This window comes from Lontra canadensis, unplaced genomic scaffold (assembly GCF_010015895.1).
Source record: "Lontra canadensis isolate GAN:19392208 unplaced genomic scaffold, GSC_riverotter_1.0 scaffold31, whole genome shotgun sequence".
NCBI lineage: Eukaryota > Metazoa > Chordata > Mammalia > Carnivora > Mustelidae > Lontra > Lontra canadensis.
The window spans coordinates 6,680,292-6,696,619 of record NW_022631025.1 but is presented as its reverse complement, the minus strand read 5'-3'; the positions used below and the strand labels follow the sequence as shown (position 1 = coordinate 6,696,619).

The 16,328-nt window shown below is 43.9% G+C and overlaps 1 protein-coding gene across 3 annotated transcripts in view; it reads right to left on the bottom strand.

Moving 5' to 3' along the window:
* The window catches only part of LOC116872976 (histone-arginine methyltransferase CARM1-like), a 258,896-nt gene that overhangs the window by 77,207 nt on the left and 165,361 nt on the right, over positions 1 to 16,328 (bottom strand). For all 3 annotated transcript variants that reach the window (XM_032866538.1, XM_032866536.1, XM_032866537.1), the window contains exon 5: positions 12,049 to 12,159. In XM_032866538.1, coding sequence (XP_032722429.1) covers positions 12,049 to 12,159 — 111 coding nt within the window. The remainder of the gene's footprint in view (positions 1 to 12,048; positions 12,160 to 16,328) is intronic.

Here is a 16,328-nt window from a genome sequence, read left to right as displayed (position 1 = left end):
GCTCAGGGTTAGGGGAGGAACAAGGAGGCAAGTGGCCACGAGTAAAGACTTTGGCTTAAGGAGAGTATATTTTAGATGATGCGAAGTGAGCTGAGGAGTTGTCGGAATTGTAGTTTAAATATCGAGATGACCAGCACGCCGGTGCTGGCCGTGAGCACGACCACTCTACAGCCAAGGAAGGACAGCTGTGCATTTGGGCAAACCTCTGCTCTAGCCCCCCTCTGTAAACTGAGAAAACTGGATATCAATTTCAAAACTTCTTTTTGGCCTTCAGACTGTTACGAAATAAAAGTTGATCCAGAAGCCCAGTAAATAAAACAGACGAGCTGTTGTTAATTTCCTAAGCACCAAAGGCATGCAGAGCTAGACCACAACGAGAGAACACCTCACACCTGTTAGGAGGACTATTTCTAAAGAACAGCAAAAAGACAAGTGTTGGTGAGGCTGTGGAGGAACTGGAACCCTCACACACTGTTGGTGGGAATGTGGAAGACGCAGCTGCTATGGACAACAGTGTGGGGTTCCCACCAAACATTAGAATAGAATTACCATAGGATCTATCAATCCCACTTCTGAGTAGGTATCTGAGATATGAAATCAGCCTTTTGAAGAGATAGCTGCACTCTCACTGCAAGGTTATTCACAAAAGCCAAGACCTGGAAATAATCCAAATGTCCATCAACAACTGAATGAAGAAAATGTGGTTTACATACATATAATGGAATATTGTTCAGCCTTGAAAAAAGAAGGAAATCCTGCCGTTTGCAACAACAAGAGGGATGAACCTTGAGGGCATTTTGCTAAATTAATAAGCCAATCACGGAAAGACAAACAATGCATGATGCATCTAAGCAAGATATCTAAAATAGCCCAACTTCTAGAAGCAGAGACTAGAACTGTGGTTGCCAGGGGCTAGAAAAGGGGGAAATGAAGAACTGTTCTTAGTGGATGTGAAGTATGTGCTATGTAGGGCACCCAGCTGACTCAGCTGGAAGAACATATGACTCTTGATCTTGGGGTTGTGGGTTCAAGCCCCACATTGGGTGGAGATTACTTAAATAAATTTTTTAAAAATGAAGTTTTTGTTATGAAAAATGAGTATATTCTATTTTTTAAAAAAAGATTTTATTTATTTGACAGAGAGAACGAGAGACACAAGCAGGCAGAGTAATAGAGGGAGAGGGAGAAGCAGGCTCCCCACTGAGCAGAGAGCCCGATATGGGGCTCGATCCCAGGACTCTGGGATCATGACCCAAGTCGAAGGCAGTCACTTAACCAACAGACCCACCCAGGTGCCCCAAATGAGTACATTCTAGAAATCTGTATAACATATCACCTGTAATTAACAATATGGTATTGTGTATTTTAAAATATATTAAGAGAGGACATCTCATGTTAAGTGTTCATATTTTTTAAAAAAAACCACATAAACAAACATAAGCATGCAAACAAAAACGAACACAGGGAAATTTTTGGAAGTGATGGACATGCTTAGTACCTTGACTGCAATAATGGTCATATGCATATGTCCAGACTTTTCAAGATGTATACATTAATTTTATTGCACTTTCAAAATATCAGTTATACCTCAGTCAAGCAAAAAAAAAAAAAAATGCAGGGAGCAGGTGTAAAGGAAGCTACAATGCTAACCTGAAAGTCATCTGTACTCCCATATTCACAGCAGCAATTTTTATAATAGTCAAGATATGGAAATGATCTAAGTCTTCCATCAATGGATGAGTGGATAAAAGAGTTGTGATACATACACACACACACACACACACACACACACACACACACAATGGAATATTGCACAGCCATAAAAAAGAGGGAATCCTACCATTTGTGACGACATGAATGGACCCTGAAGGGATTATGCTAAGTGAAATAATTCAGACAGCGAAAGACAAGTACTTTATGATCTTACTTATGTGTGGAATCCTAAAGAAGTAAACACAACCAAAACTAAAAATCCCACCAAAGTCTTGAGAAAAAGAGATCAGATCTGTGGTTACCAGTGGTGGCAGTGGGGAGATGGGGAAATGGAGGAAGGAGGTCAAAGGTTACAAACTTCTACTTAGAAATAAGTACTAGAATGTACTATAGACGGTACAGACTATGGCTAACACTGTTATATGACAGAGAAGAGTTAAGAGACTAGATCCTAAGAATTTTTATCACAAGGGAAAATTTCCTCTTCTTTCCTATTATTGTATCTATATGAAATGACAGATGTTAACTAAACCTACCGAGGTAATCATTTCACAAAATCTGTAAGTGAAACTCTCATGCTGTACACCTGAAACTTACAGTGACGGATGTTAATTATTTCTCAATACAACTGGGAAAATGAGGAAATTGAGGTTAAACATAAACGCAAACTTTTTAAAAATGAAAAAAAAATTGAAGTCCATTCAGCTGTTTTTGACCAAGTCTCGGTGATGTGCACAATGCATTTAGTATTAGGCTTCCAGCCTTTCTGCACTGTTTACTAAAGTGGATGTAATAAAATTTATCCATCCTAGAAAGGGGGTGTTGCTGTCACTGGAGGGAGCTTGGGGCAGGTTACTTCCCCAAATCAGACACTGTGGGAAATCCCTTCCGGGGGCTGCTGCATCTCTGATGTTATGTAATCCCAGTAATTCTCAAAGTGTGGTTTCCTGACTAAGCAGCAACATCCATAGAACTTGAAAGAAATGCAAATTCTTAGACCACATGCCTGTACCTACTGACTCAGAAACTCTGGGGGTGGAGACCAGCAATGCATATTACAGAAATCCTGCAGGAGACCCTGATGCAGCCTCGTCTGGAGCCACCGTGCTATTTATTTCCTGGTGCCCAAGCTGCTGTGTCCTCTCTCAACAGCCACCACACCTGAGGCCGTCTGAGAACATTTGGGTCAGTAAGCACAGTTTCTACTGGGGAAATGATTTAGAAACAGCTATGGATTTCTCCCGAGACCCAGATGTTACCAAGCTACTTAACACACTGCTCCGGCAGGTGTACAAAGGCTCCGAGAAGGGCTGGGCACGATGCAGAGCCCCCGCATCTTGTAATCACCTGGGCTGTAAACAGAAGTCATAAAGGAAACTTCAACATGCAATTTAAACCCAGACTTTAAAAAAAAAAAAAAAAAGGTGCTCTGCCTGGCCCCACACCTCCCACTGTTGCCTGGTGATACCCCCTCCCATGATCTCTGTTGGGTTGATTTATAAAGAGACGTGGATGAAATGAGGCCCCATAATAGTCTTGATAATCGCCATGGCAACAATGGTAACAAAAGCTAGAGAATGTCAGGCACTGTGCTAATTTCTATATCGATTTTCTCAGGTGATCTTCATAAACACCTACACAAGGGACTAGGACTATCTACAAATTTATAGATAGAGAAAATGAGGTAACTTACTATGGTAGACAGAATGATGTGCCCATCCCCCCTCAAAGAATATACATCCTACTCCCTGGAAACTTTTGAGTATGTGACCTTACATGGCAAAGAGGCCTTGCTGTTCTGATTAAATTAGGGATCTTGGGATGGGCCGAGTATGCTGGATGGTCTCCATGGGTCCAATATAAACACAAGGTTCTTTCCAGGAGGGAGGCGGGAGGGAGAAAAGAAGACGATGGTGAAAACCAAAGTCACTAGGCAAGTAATGCGGGCAGCCTCTAAAGGCTGGCAAAGGCAAAGGGTAGATTCTCCCCTAGAGCCTCCAGAAAAAGACAGTCCTGTGACACCTTGATTTTAGCCCCACAAGATCTGCTTCATATTTCTGACCTTCAGAACAGCAAGGTAGTGAATCTGTGTTGTTTTAAGCCATCAAGTTCGTGTCAATTGTTATAGCAGCAATAAGAAACTAATACTTGCCAAAGTCACACGGACACTTGTCAAGATCACATGGCCATTATGCTAGGGATCGAAGACACACCCCACACTGCCTGATTCCAGAATCATCAATTCTAATGCCAGCAAAGATGTTCAGGGCCTACCTTATGAGGAACAGGGTGCTGAGTGAGATGAGGAGCCATAGATGTTTTTTGCCATATGCCTTCTTGCCTTGTCAATCACCAATCCAGCGGTAAGAAGGGTTCTTATTTCCTGGGTAGGGTTTTGTGGCAAATGCAGTGGCATTCTAGATGGACTTCTTTTTTTAATAGGATTTATTATTTGAGAGAGAAAGAGAGCTTCTGCATGTGTGTGCACAAGGCAGGGGAGGGGCGGGTGGGGGGGTGGGAGAAGCAGATTCCGCTCTGAGCACAGCAGGATGCTGTGAGCATGACCCTGAGATCAAGACCTGAGCTAGACTCAAGAACTGGATGCTCCTATGGTGAGTGCTGTGAGTGTGTAAACCTGGCGATTCACAGACCTGTACCACGGGGGCTAATAATATATGTTAATAAAAAAAATTTAAAAAAGAATTGGATGCTCAACTGACTGAGCCACCAAGGCGCCCCAAACATGGACTTCTTGAAATTGCTCCTCTGAGTGTGTTACTGGGTCATTTTGCCAAAGGAGGATGGTTTCCTCCTTCTATGGCAGACCTGTCTGCCTGTTGAAGTTCTTCGAAATCAGTTCCTCATGAAGAAAAAGATGGTTTTTCTCCTGGCTCCTGGAAGAACTAGTTATCGGGGTAGGAGCTCCAGCTTCTAGTCAACCCATGAACCTCTTTACCTCCATGGGAACCATAAGCCCCTGCTTAGCTGGATGTTGGAGAAGGAGGTGGAAGGAAGGGATCGTGTCTCACAAGCTGTGTCCCATCTCCATGACCTACCTTCTCCAAGGTTCTTTGTTATCTGTAATATGGGGATGATATTATCTGCCCCAAGCCCCTCACAGATTAGTCCTGAAGAACTATGTGTTTATAGATGTGAAAAAGCATCCTAAATCCTGAATGTTCCACTGGGCAAAATGCTTATTAGTATTATTTCCTTCAGCGATTCCTTACTGCCACCTTTTAACTTTTCCTGTCAGTGCAAAAATAAAAAGTGTTGATGGGCTGGATGGAACTTCATGACTCAGGCATTTGGTATCTGGAGAACGAGAAGAAAGAAGGAAGCTACAGGAGACACTAAAAATACTGGGGGGGAAAAAAAGCCAGCTCAAAGAGTTGAAATCAGGATAATTTCAGAAAACCTCAAAGTATATGCTCTATCCTACTGTTCAGGATTAAACATGAGAAGTACCTTTCAATAACTGGCCTTCAGTGCATTTTGTGAAGAGATCATCCACCCATTTAAGGTGACAAACCGCCCAAGAACCCAAGGGTTTCCATAAAGGTTGTTGTTGGTAGTAAGAGGCGAAGCGTGAAAGGACAGCATTTCATTTCCTTCGTCCTTTAGGATTCCATTCAAATCTCATCTCCTCTCTGAGAGCCTCCCTGACTTGCCCAGCAGACGGGAACTGTTCCTGGCACCGTCGCTTCTCACCATTGCCACTCACACACACCCAGGTGCACTCAATGTCCTTTGTGGCGAACTTCACTTGTTTGAAATCCAAATGGATTGTAAACTACTTGAGAGAAGAGATCATGTCCTACACGTACTCTGTGTCCTCACGGGCTTCGGCTATTTGGACAGTAGAAGGCATATCATGTCAGGTGGTGCAGTCCATTTCTAGAAGATCTTGCTCCACTTAAAGCACACGTCACCCACTGCCCTATGGCCTGGCTAAGCTTTTAGTGTCACACAACTTGTTCCGTCACTCCCTGGATCTCCTATTACATCTCTAACTCCATTCTCCCCCAGCTTCCTGTCTGCAGCCCCAAGTTAGGATCCTGAATTTCGATCTTGTAGTACCTGCTGTGACCGATGCTTGCTTCGGGGCCATGGAACTCATTCCCCCAGCTGCTGGCAAGTTGGCAGTGATGGCTCCCAGCCACAGCCCTTCCTAAGGGAGTGTACATAAGAAAGATGTGGAACGTAAAGGCTTTTGCCTTGAGGAGGTTCAAGTCCGATGGGGAGCGTCACCTTGGGGACTTAGATGTGCACCTTACCGTGACCATGCTGCAGCCTAAGGCCGCCTCTGGCCAGTGCTATCCTGCCTCCTTCATTTCCACACACATCAGGCCCCGAGAGCCCCCTGTGACCAAGTTCCAGCACACAGCTCTCTGCATCAGTGTCTGTTTCCTAGGGAACCTGTTCTATGACAGATTCACACATAAATCAGGGAATAAACAATGACCACAGCATGAGGAACTGGGGAGAGCACCTCCCCTAACGCTGAGCTAGTCCAGTCTGGCCAGGGCCCCCAGTACCTGGCAGGGAACGCAGCCCTCAGCCCAGCCGCCACATGCCGACAGAGTGAGTCTGGCCCCTCGTGTCCTCTCCTCGCCAGCGGTGCTTCCCACTAAGACCTTCTGCAGTGATGGACTCCGCTCTCTCTCTGCACTGCCCGATTCCATAGCTATTGGCCTCTGGGGCTGCCCAGCCCTTGAAATGCAGCTGAGGTGATTGAGGAATTTCATTTTTAAAAAACCAATGTGCGTTGAAACAAAAACAACCACAGGTGTGTCGTGGCTCCCATTTCAAAGAGAGCCACCCTAGATCATGAATCCAGCAGGTCTAGAAAGGCAGAACACAGTGGCTCCAATTCCACCTGCCTTTATTTACTTCCCTTGCCCCATCACCTAGAAAGACCTGGTCTGACTCCTTTGAAATCATCCTAATGAGGCATATGTAGGAACAATGTACCGGGAAAGTCTAATTTGTAAGTGGCCCAATAACAGTTAAGAACATTGTTAAATCTCGGTGCCAGAGAGCTTTAAGTTGTTTAAAACACACAAATCTATTCATGATTGCTTACCCTCATAGTCTTTTATTCTCCTGGCCCTCTGAGGAATTAGATGGAGAGACATGACCTGTGTTTGCACACAGTTGAAAATAAGGAACACCCCCGTCCTTGATCGTATACGTGTATACATTTGATTAATGCCTTTTTCTTTTTCACCTGATCTGTATGATCCTGGAGGTTCTTCTCTATGTTTCATACATAAGAAAGGAAAAAGAGAGCAAGAGAGAGCTACCATGTTGAGGTGGGCGGGCTGGGAAACCCATGGGAGACATTTAGTCCTGCCCTGTTCCATGGAAAAGGATGATCTCTTATTACTGACCCAGAAATGTCAGATGGGGCCCAGGGTGAGAGCATGTGGCTGTCCCTGGGCAAGTTCATGACCATCCTGCAAAAAATGACTCCATGTACGTGCCCTCCAGACAAGGAGTCGCTCACATCATCCTGCTGACTGAGGGTCAGCCCTTACAAAATCAGTTTGAGCCACTGAAAGCAACTGAAATTGAATTCACTGCAATTTTAAAATATGCTGTTTACTTAAAGCCCAGAAGCCTGGCGTGAGAAGAAGTATCCAGGCACAGGCGATGGTAGTTAAATTTGTTCATTTTTCTTTCTTGTTGCAATTTTATCTTTTCCGAGCAATTTAATGAAGACTCCAGAGGAAAGAATTAAATGTCTGCTGGTTCAATTACCAAATAATGAAAAGGTCGAAAGGAGCACCATGCACTGTGTGCTGAGCTGCTTTGAAAGCCTATTCTTAGAGGGAAAATCTTTTGTGTGCGGTTCACACTTGCATTTTGCCACCTACAAATTGTGCAGACGAGTGTCAGTGTAAGAAGCAGAAATCAAGAGCTGGTACGGGTCGCCCTCCCCGAGGGTGAAAAGGCCTGGCCCACAGGAGCCTCTCATGATGGCCACGGCAGCAGCCGGAGGCACGGCGGGGGCCACGGTTTTCATCGGGAGGGGCCAGGCTGGCACTAAATCCATCCTCCGAGAAGGTTCTAATCATGCTTGGCCCTGAATGCATTATAACTAGCCTGTCCTTAGGGCCCCATGCAGGGATGGTCTCGGGGGCCAAAGGGACCTGCCGGCAAGGATGTCAAGGGCTCTGTGCAGTCCCCAGAGCATCTGAAGAGCCACCCCTGCCTCCAACCTGCCCCAGCGAGACACAGAAAAGAAAGAGTACGAAACACAAAAACCCTCTACAGAAGCCCAAACCAAAGAGAACATAAAACTATGGCTCTGGGGATTCATTAGAACATTGGTGTTAAAGCTTGAAAACTCAAGTGTCCCTGGAAATGAAACACAGGCCGAGATGCGGTTCAGTAGAGACTCTCCTCCCTCCACACCTACATTGAAGGGCTCCCCGCTCGCGCCATGGCCTCCCCGAACCTGCTGATCAGTAACATCGAAAGACTCGACGGACAAGTCATTGTACAGCGCCTTTTTCACTTTTAAATTAGGTTCTTCTTTGGTTATATAATAGCTTTAATCCTAGGAAACACATAGTGAAATGTTCAAGGATAAAAAGCCATGATGCATCTATCACTGACTCGGGAAAACAAGTGTGTGTGTGGGGAGCCTGGGGGGGTCCAGTTGGTTCAGGTGAATGACTCTTGATGTCGGCTCAGGTCATGATCTCAGCGTTATGAGATCGAGGCCCGCATCAGGTTCTGTGCTGGGTGTGGAGCCTGCTTAAGATTCTCTCTCTCCTCTCCCTCCTCTGCCCCTCCTCCCCCTACTCCTATGTGTGCAGGTGCACGCACTTGCTAAAATAAACCTGTGTGTGCACGTCCATCTCTGTATCTACCCCCATATGTATGAACATTGATACATGTGTGCATACATAGCCATGTCGGGGGAGGAGAGGAAAGCAAGAGTCAACAATAAAGCACATGGGGTAGAATGTGAAAAACTGGTGAGTCTAGGTAAAAAGATTTGGGTAGCCTTTGAACTATTCCTATTTTTACAAGTTACCTGTAAGTTTGAAATTATTTCAAGTTTCAAATCATGTAAAAAGTTTTAAATAGTTTATAAAATGAAGGGAGGGAATTGGAGGGGGAGGTGAACCATGACAGACTGTGGACTCTGAGAAACAAACTGAGGGTTTCAGATGGGAGAAGGGTGGGGGGATGGGTGAGCACAGTGACAGGTGTTAAGGAGGGCATGGACTGCGTGAAGCACTGGGTGTTGTACACAAACACTACCTCAAAAACTAATAATGTACTGTATGATGACTAACACAACATAGTAAAAAAAATTTTTAAAAATTTAAAAGTTTTTAAAATTTCAGATTCTTTCTCTTTTCTTCTCCTGTGGATTAGCTTCTTGCTAGAGACCCTTATAATTATACAGCAGCCACACTCTGGGTACAAGTGCCTGTGAGGGCAGCCCCACTCTGTAAGAAGGGCAACAATCCTACTGATATGTTTAATCAGGAAGAGGATTCTCTTGGAGAAACCAATCACACAGACAGTTCTAGAATGTCTCCTCCCGTGGTGTGCTGATGATTACTGAAAGTTTATGCTGGGGATGGAGGCAGGATTACAGCTAGGAAATGGAAGGTTGTCTCTAGCTAATTTCTTCTTGTTTTTCCTTAAAATACTATAACCAAGGGCATTAGGTTTTCAAGGTTTTGAAAAGAAGTAATATGTCTTGAATCGCCTTAAAATGTATGAGAACACAAAATGTACAAGAAAAAGAAAGTCCCTGAGTTATGCCACTCTTTTTCTGGGGTCGTGTCTGATACAAGGCACAACAGGATCAATCTCTTATTAGAATAGGACCTCTCAGGTGCCTAGGTGGCTCAGTGGGTTAAAGCCTATGTCTTCGGCTCAGGTCATGATCTCAGGGTCCTGGGATCAAGCCCCGCACTGGGCTCGCTGCTCAGTGGGGAGCCTGCTTCCCCCTCCCCCTCTGCCTGCTTCTCTGCCTACTTGTGATCTCTGTCTATCTGTCAAATAAATAAAATCTTTAAAAAGAAAGAAAGGAAGGAAGGAAGGAAGGAAGGAAGGAAGGACGGACCTCTCTGAAGACAGGAATAGACCCTAATCAGTAGTTACTCTTATATTCCCAAAACCCAGAATTGTCGGAGCTGACTGAATGAACATATGATTGAATGGCTGAGCAGCACCTGAGCAGCAGCACCCGAGACAAAGTTAATCCTTAGGAATGTATTTTCAGATTTATGAAAATCTAAGTGGAGGCACTTTATAAGGTTCTCTCCTCATAAGCTTGTATTCTCTTCTTTTTTAGAATTCCACACTTCAAGACTAATAGGACCATAAAGAAAGAGAAAAGGTGAGATACCAACTGTAAAAAGCTATTTTCCACATACATAACTGGAATGATTAATATCCAGAATATAGAAATCATTCCTACAAATGAATTAGAATTTGAAAAAAAAATTCAAAATAAAAATTGTCCCCCCAAAACCCAAAAAACTTGAACAGGTATTCTACAGAAGAGAGTGGCCAAAACACCCTGCAAAGTTGCTCAAAGTCATTAGTAAGTGGAAAATGCAAATTAAAACTGCAAACATCATAGCATAAATACCAAATGGGCAAAAATTCGAAAGTCTGACAATATCAAGTGCTGACAGAATTGTAGAACAATGGCATTCTTGGTTACTGCTGGAGGGAGTGAAAACTGGAAGAGCCACTTTGGAAAACAAGTGAGAATTACAGAGCAGAGTGGAAGGTAGGCCTGTCCTATGACCCAGCAATTCTACTGATGTGTAGATGCCGAGGAACTCTAGCAGAGATGTAATGGGGAGTGTTGTACAAGAATATTCGTAACAACACTTCTGTAATGGAGGCCACTGTAAGTCCGCCAACAGAACAGTGAGCAAACAACCTGAGGCATCCCATACAAGAGCACAGTTTCCAGCACTGAAGAAAAGTAAACAACTGTTGTTCGCATCCACAAAATGATCATCACGTGGCATTAAAAAAAGCAAACTATAGAAGAATGCATACATGATGATTCCATTTATGAACAGTTCATAAGGGATTTGTTTTTAGGGTCAGAAATACATGTGGTAAAAGTCTATAGAACAACGGAATGAAACAAAAATTCAAGACTGTGGTTCCCTCTGTTTAAAGCAGAAAGGAGAAGCAATCAGAACAGGTCACATGGATCTTTAATGGAAATGCTAATGGCCCACTTCTGAAAAGAGGTACAAGGCCCATGATCAATGCATCATGATCCTTTACACTTACACATTTGACAAATATTCTTTTGCATGTATCTAATCTTCACTAAAAACGTTTAAGAACTGGTGAAGGAGCAAATGACCAAAAATATTTTATCCAACATTTGCTGGAAGGAAAAAAAGAGTTCAACAACTTGCCAGCTATTAGGCTCTTGCATTCTTCTCTTCCAAACATGCCACACTAGTCTACCTGTCTCTGGTCCCTCTTGGCTCACGCAATCCAAAGCCAGCCGCCACCCTGAGCTACCAGTTGTCTGGGGCTGGAGAACATCATGCGATGCTCATCAGAAGGAACAGGCAAGCTTCCCTTTCGGTCATCCTGTCCCTCATTAAAACTCCGGCCTCCTTCCAGTGTGAATGACAAGCACATTACCTGTTCGGGCACGTGTGCAAATCCATCAAATCCGTGCAGCCATGACTGGGTCATTACTATATCCAGGTATTACCGAAAGCCATTATTACCGGACTCTTGACTTTGACTTATTCTCTAGTATTTGTACACATTTCATAATGGTAATAGAGGGCTATATTAAAACAAAGCATTGCCCTATCCTCCAATCAGAGCCTGAAATCTGAAAAAACTCCCTGAAACACAGACATCTATCTGTGTTCCAAATACAACCATGGAGCAACAGCTCCTTAAGCGCAAAGTAAAATTTAAAGTGAGTGGTACAGCTGTTGTCCATACAGCACTTAAAAACAAAATGAATCTAGCTCCAGGGAGGTCTGATTCCTCACCTCAGTAGGTCATTAAAGATAAGAAAACATCCATCTCCCCCAGGCCCACCTGCCACCCAGTGGATGGGGAAGAAGAAAGTTTTGTTCTATTTCCAGGATCGTGAAATGGCTTAAAAACTTGTTTTCCTCTCAATTACAACAATGAAGTCTGGATTCTTGCAGCAGTAAAATCCCAATGGGGGGAAAAAAAGGAAAATCAGACTGGTGAAAAAAAAATTCTTCCAAATGACCCACCTGGAAGAGCCCATCACCCAGTCCCCTGAAGTTTACCAAAGATCTGGTTAGTAGCTGCTGTAAAAATACAACCCCTTACCTCAGCATATTGTGCTACTGAACTGGCTTCAACAGCATACACTCTCCTAGCTCCAGCCTGAACAGCAAAAAATGACAGTATTCCGGATCCACAACCAACGTCCAGAACAACCTGGAAGAGAAAGTGAAGACAAGAGAGGGGTGAGAACATGAACTCCGAGCCTTGCCATCAGACCTAGTGAACATACAAGCTCAGCTACTTATAAGTGCTCTTACCTTGGCCAAGTTATGAATCTCTATGAGCCTTTTTCTCAGATGTTTAATGGGGTTAGTAATATCCACTTTTTAAGTTTGGCTGTAGGATTAATGAACATAAATTGTGTATAAAGCACTTGGCACGTAACTGGTGTTTTTCAAACCACTGCTCCTATTTTCAGAGTTTCTTTGTAGCATGGATTGCTTTTAGGACATTTAGGGCCAAGAAAAGTAAAGGGCCATGAGTGAGCTTGCTTACCCAATCTGTTAGCACCAAGAAAATGAAAACTGTCAACAGTTTTTATGTTTTGTATATAATTTTATATATATAAACATATATTCTTTTTATTTATTCAGAAATAATGGAAGATAAAGTCTTCAAAAATCCAAAAGTGAGGTATGTGCTTGCTTTTTATCCAGGCCCCTCCACGAAGTTGGGGAGGTTTATAAATGGAAGGTAAAAGGGTATTAAGACACTGGACACGTGGAATCTCCACTTTTCTTCTACTCTCTGTGTTCAAACCTAGGACTTAAATCAAGAAAATCACCATTCATTTGTGCACTCACAAGCACAAGGGCCCAACACCTGGACTAACACGCTGAGAGCAAGAGGTCGATGGCATGTACTGGTTCCCATCCCCAAACACTGCCAAAGCCACGGCCCAAGTCTCAATCTGATGATCGAGATTTCAGGCCACAGGGTTCCTGGCACATCGATGACTTTGACTCTTAGCATCTTTCAGCACCAGCTTTGAGCAAAACATTTTGATTGGCCCCAAATCCTCACAATAAACATTTGAGCAAATGACATTATCATGTCTACTTTAGAAATGACCAAGTTGAAGTTCAGAGACACTAACCAACCAGCCCAAGTTCAACTAGCAGCAGATAGTTCAACTAGCAGCAGAAAGGGAAGTAAGGACTTGAATCTGGGCATTTCTGCCTTCCAAGCTCATGTTCCATAAAACCATACACTGTTTACTTAAATTCATCTTCATAAATCTGACATTTTAATGCAGAGATAGCAATAGCAATGTTGGACAAGGAAATGAAGTATTACTTAGTATTACTTTTTGTAGGAGACTTAGAAAAAAAATTATTCTTTTAACTTGATAGAAGGTAAATTTTTCCAAAAAATAGGAACTATCAAGCCAGTGTGTGCGTGCATATCTGTGTGTTTTAACTGCAGTGCCACACTGTGCTGACACAGATATTCTGCCATTATTCTAAGAGAGCATGCTGTTAGTGATGGGTTCACAGCGCTCACTTATATTAATTCTAGAACTGTGGCTGTATTCCATACAGTTTCCTAGGGTTTGGGTAATTAGGAGCATTACCAATTTAAAATGTTACCCAGGCTCTGGAATTTGCTGTCAGGCTGTCTATACTTTTAGAAATACCAACATTCTCATCCCCTCATCCTCCCTTGGAAATACATCTTCACATGGGCCCTGCTCCTTTCCGAGAACAGCTATGACTGCTGTTTAGGGAAGGAAGGCCATTAAGGTGGACAGTATAACTGACAGCCACCTCCCCTCCCTGCCCCAAGGATACAGCAGATCCAAAAGAACCTTTTTGGAACCTTAATAAAAATATAAAACTTAAGATTCCATGTTCAGTCCAAAATATGGACGCAAAATTAAACAATGGAAATTGCACCTGCTTGCTCTGGTGACAGGTACCCCAGAAATGTGTGAATGATGTCTCTTTTATTATGGTGCTATGGACCTGTGGACCTGTGGACCATCTTAGGGCAGTGTTTTTAGTTCTCCTGACACTACAGATTAAAACCAAAGTAATATTTGCCACTAGGAGAGGGAGGAGAATGGTAACGGGGAGAAAGAGAAAAAGGTCAGAGATGGGAGGGAGCCTGATGTACGTGGTTCAACCTTTGTCAAATTAGTCCATTTGGTAGAAGATGCTCTAATAGACCCAGACCATATCTAAAGAATAGATGAAAATTTACAAACTATGGCAATTTTCCAAATACCTTATTTCAATATCTAATTTCAGGCCAAAATAACCTTATTTTATTTGGTTATTTCAAATCAGAGCATAGGCCTTGGAAAAGAGTCTGATCTTTTGCTAGCATTATCTAGATAATGCCATCTGCTTTCCACTTGTGTATTTAAAAAGTTAATAAAGGGATTTTCAGTCTGGGGCTGATAGAAGAGGATGTGGAGTGAAAGGAACATTTTACCTTGTCTATGTACGCCACGGAACACTGGGAAAAAAGCTTTGGAGAGCTTAGAATAAATTCTCTGGTGAAAAAAACAGAGGCTGAAGCAAATATTTAGCCGGTAATGGAAATGTATTATCCTTTCCAGCTGGGGTTTCTAAATCTGGGAGAAGAGTCGATGCTAAAACTGATACAATTTCTAAAGGACATCCTCCTGACACTATCTATTTGCTCATCAAGCCTCCTGCGGATGGGCAGTACAGAGTTTATCCCCACTTTCTTAATAAGATAACTGAGGCTTGGAGACACAGCTTCCATACTGATAAGCAGCAAAGCTGGACAGTGTTCGGCCTCCACACCATCGTGGCCTTTCCGTGGAGCAAAAGATGAGAGGAAAGGGTGTGCTGTGTAGAGATGAAAATCTGATCAAAGCACACCCTGAGGAGACACCACCAGTGGTGCCACGCAGCTAGGGGGAAGGTCTCCGTCTCCTTGGCATGTTGTCCTTGGGTCTCAGCAATCCAGCTGACTGACCTCCCTGGCTTCTTTTCTGTAAATGTTCTCTCAGCAATTGCCTGCCTTTCCCTGATTCTGGGCTCCCTGGTGTACCATCCCCTGCTGTGGAGGCAGCTGACAGCCCACCAGAGGTTCATGCTCTCTTGGAGCCTAGACTCCATTTCCCACTGCCTTGCATCTCCATGTGACCATCAGACACTTTGGCCCAATGGAGCGTGAGGGGGAGTGACCAGTGTCCGGGGAAGGCAGCTGAGGGTGCACTGTGCCTTCCTCCCACTCTCTGCTCCTCATGCAGCGGCCCTGCAAACTGCCTGCTGGAGCTCCAGAGACCTGAACCCTTGGGTCACCCCTTTGGAAAGAGCCACTCAGAACAGAGTGGCTATGGCATGAGAAAGAAAGATCTTACAGATTTTGTTATGTTAAACCACTGAGATTGAGAGATTGTTTGCTTTGGTAGTTGGCTTACAGCTGGGTGAAAACCCTCATCTCACTTTCCTAACTAGAGAAGGGAAGACCAAGCAGAGAGATCACATCTTTGGGACACCTTCTCGGCCCTCCCCGGACAGTCAGTCCAGGCTGGGCTCTCTGCGCCCTGTCCGCAGCTCCTTAAGGGGCACTTATTGCATGATACTGGAAGTATTTCCTTACATGCGTGCCTTCCCTGCTGAGCCCGTGAGCTCCCCAGAGACAAGAATCACATCATTTCTCTCTCAGCCCCTAGTATAATAGGAAAACAAAAACCATTCATAAATACTTGCTGACTAAATGACTGACTGCAATGACTGAATAGGGCAGTCTCCTCATTCCAGCACTGCTTTGAACTATCTCTGGCAAAGGCTTATGACTCCTTCCAGCCATTTAACTCTGGGAGTGTTACTGCATGCAGGACTAGCAACCGAAGAGGCTAAGCCCGGGATGCCTTTGCCTTATTCAAGTCTTTTTTTATCCTGAATCGTTTCACCCAACTGACCTTCTGCTTCCTGGCTTATTTCTTATTTCTTGGCCTCCAAGCCACCTCCCAGACCTGACACTTACTGTTTTTCTTCATGATCCCTGTCCTTCCTCCTTGATTATGATCCCTTGGGCCACTCTTGTGACCACGAGAAGCAGGCTTCTTGGAAGGTTCCATGTTCCTTTCTGCCACAGGGCCTTAGTACATGCTGCTCCTGTTGCGTGGGGTGTGCTCCACGGCACACTCTATGATGTGAGTCTACGGAATATATATATATAATTTTTTTTTTTTTTTAACCTACTCAGCACTCATCATGCCAGATCTCTTCTATTTGCCCCTCCAGATCTGTGCTCCACTCTGCTCCACCTTCTCTTTGTAAGGAGTCTAACCTATGTAGACCACACCAATGGCTTCCTTGCTATGGGACTCCAGGTGGGAG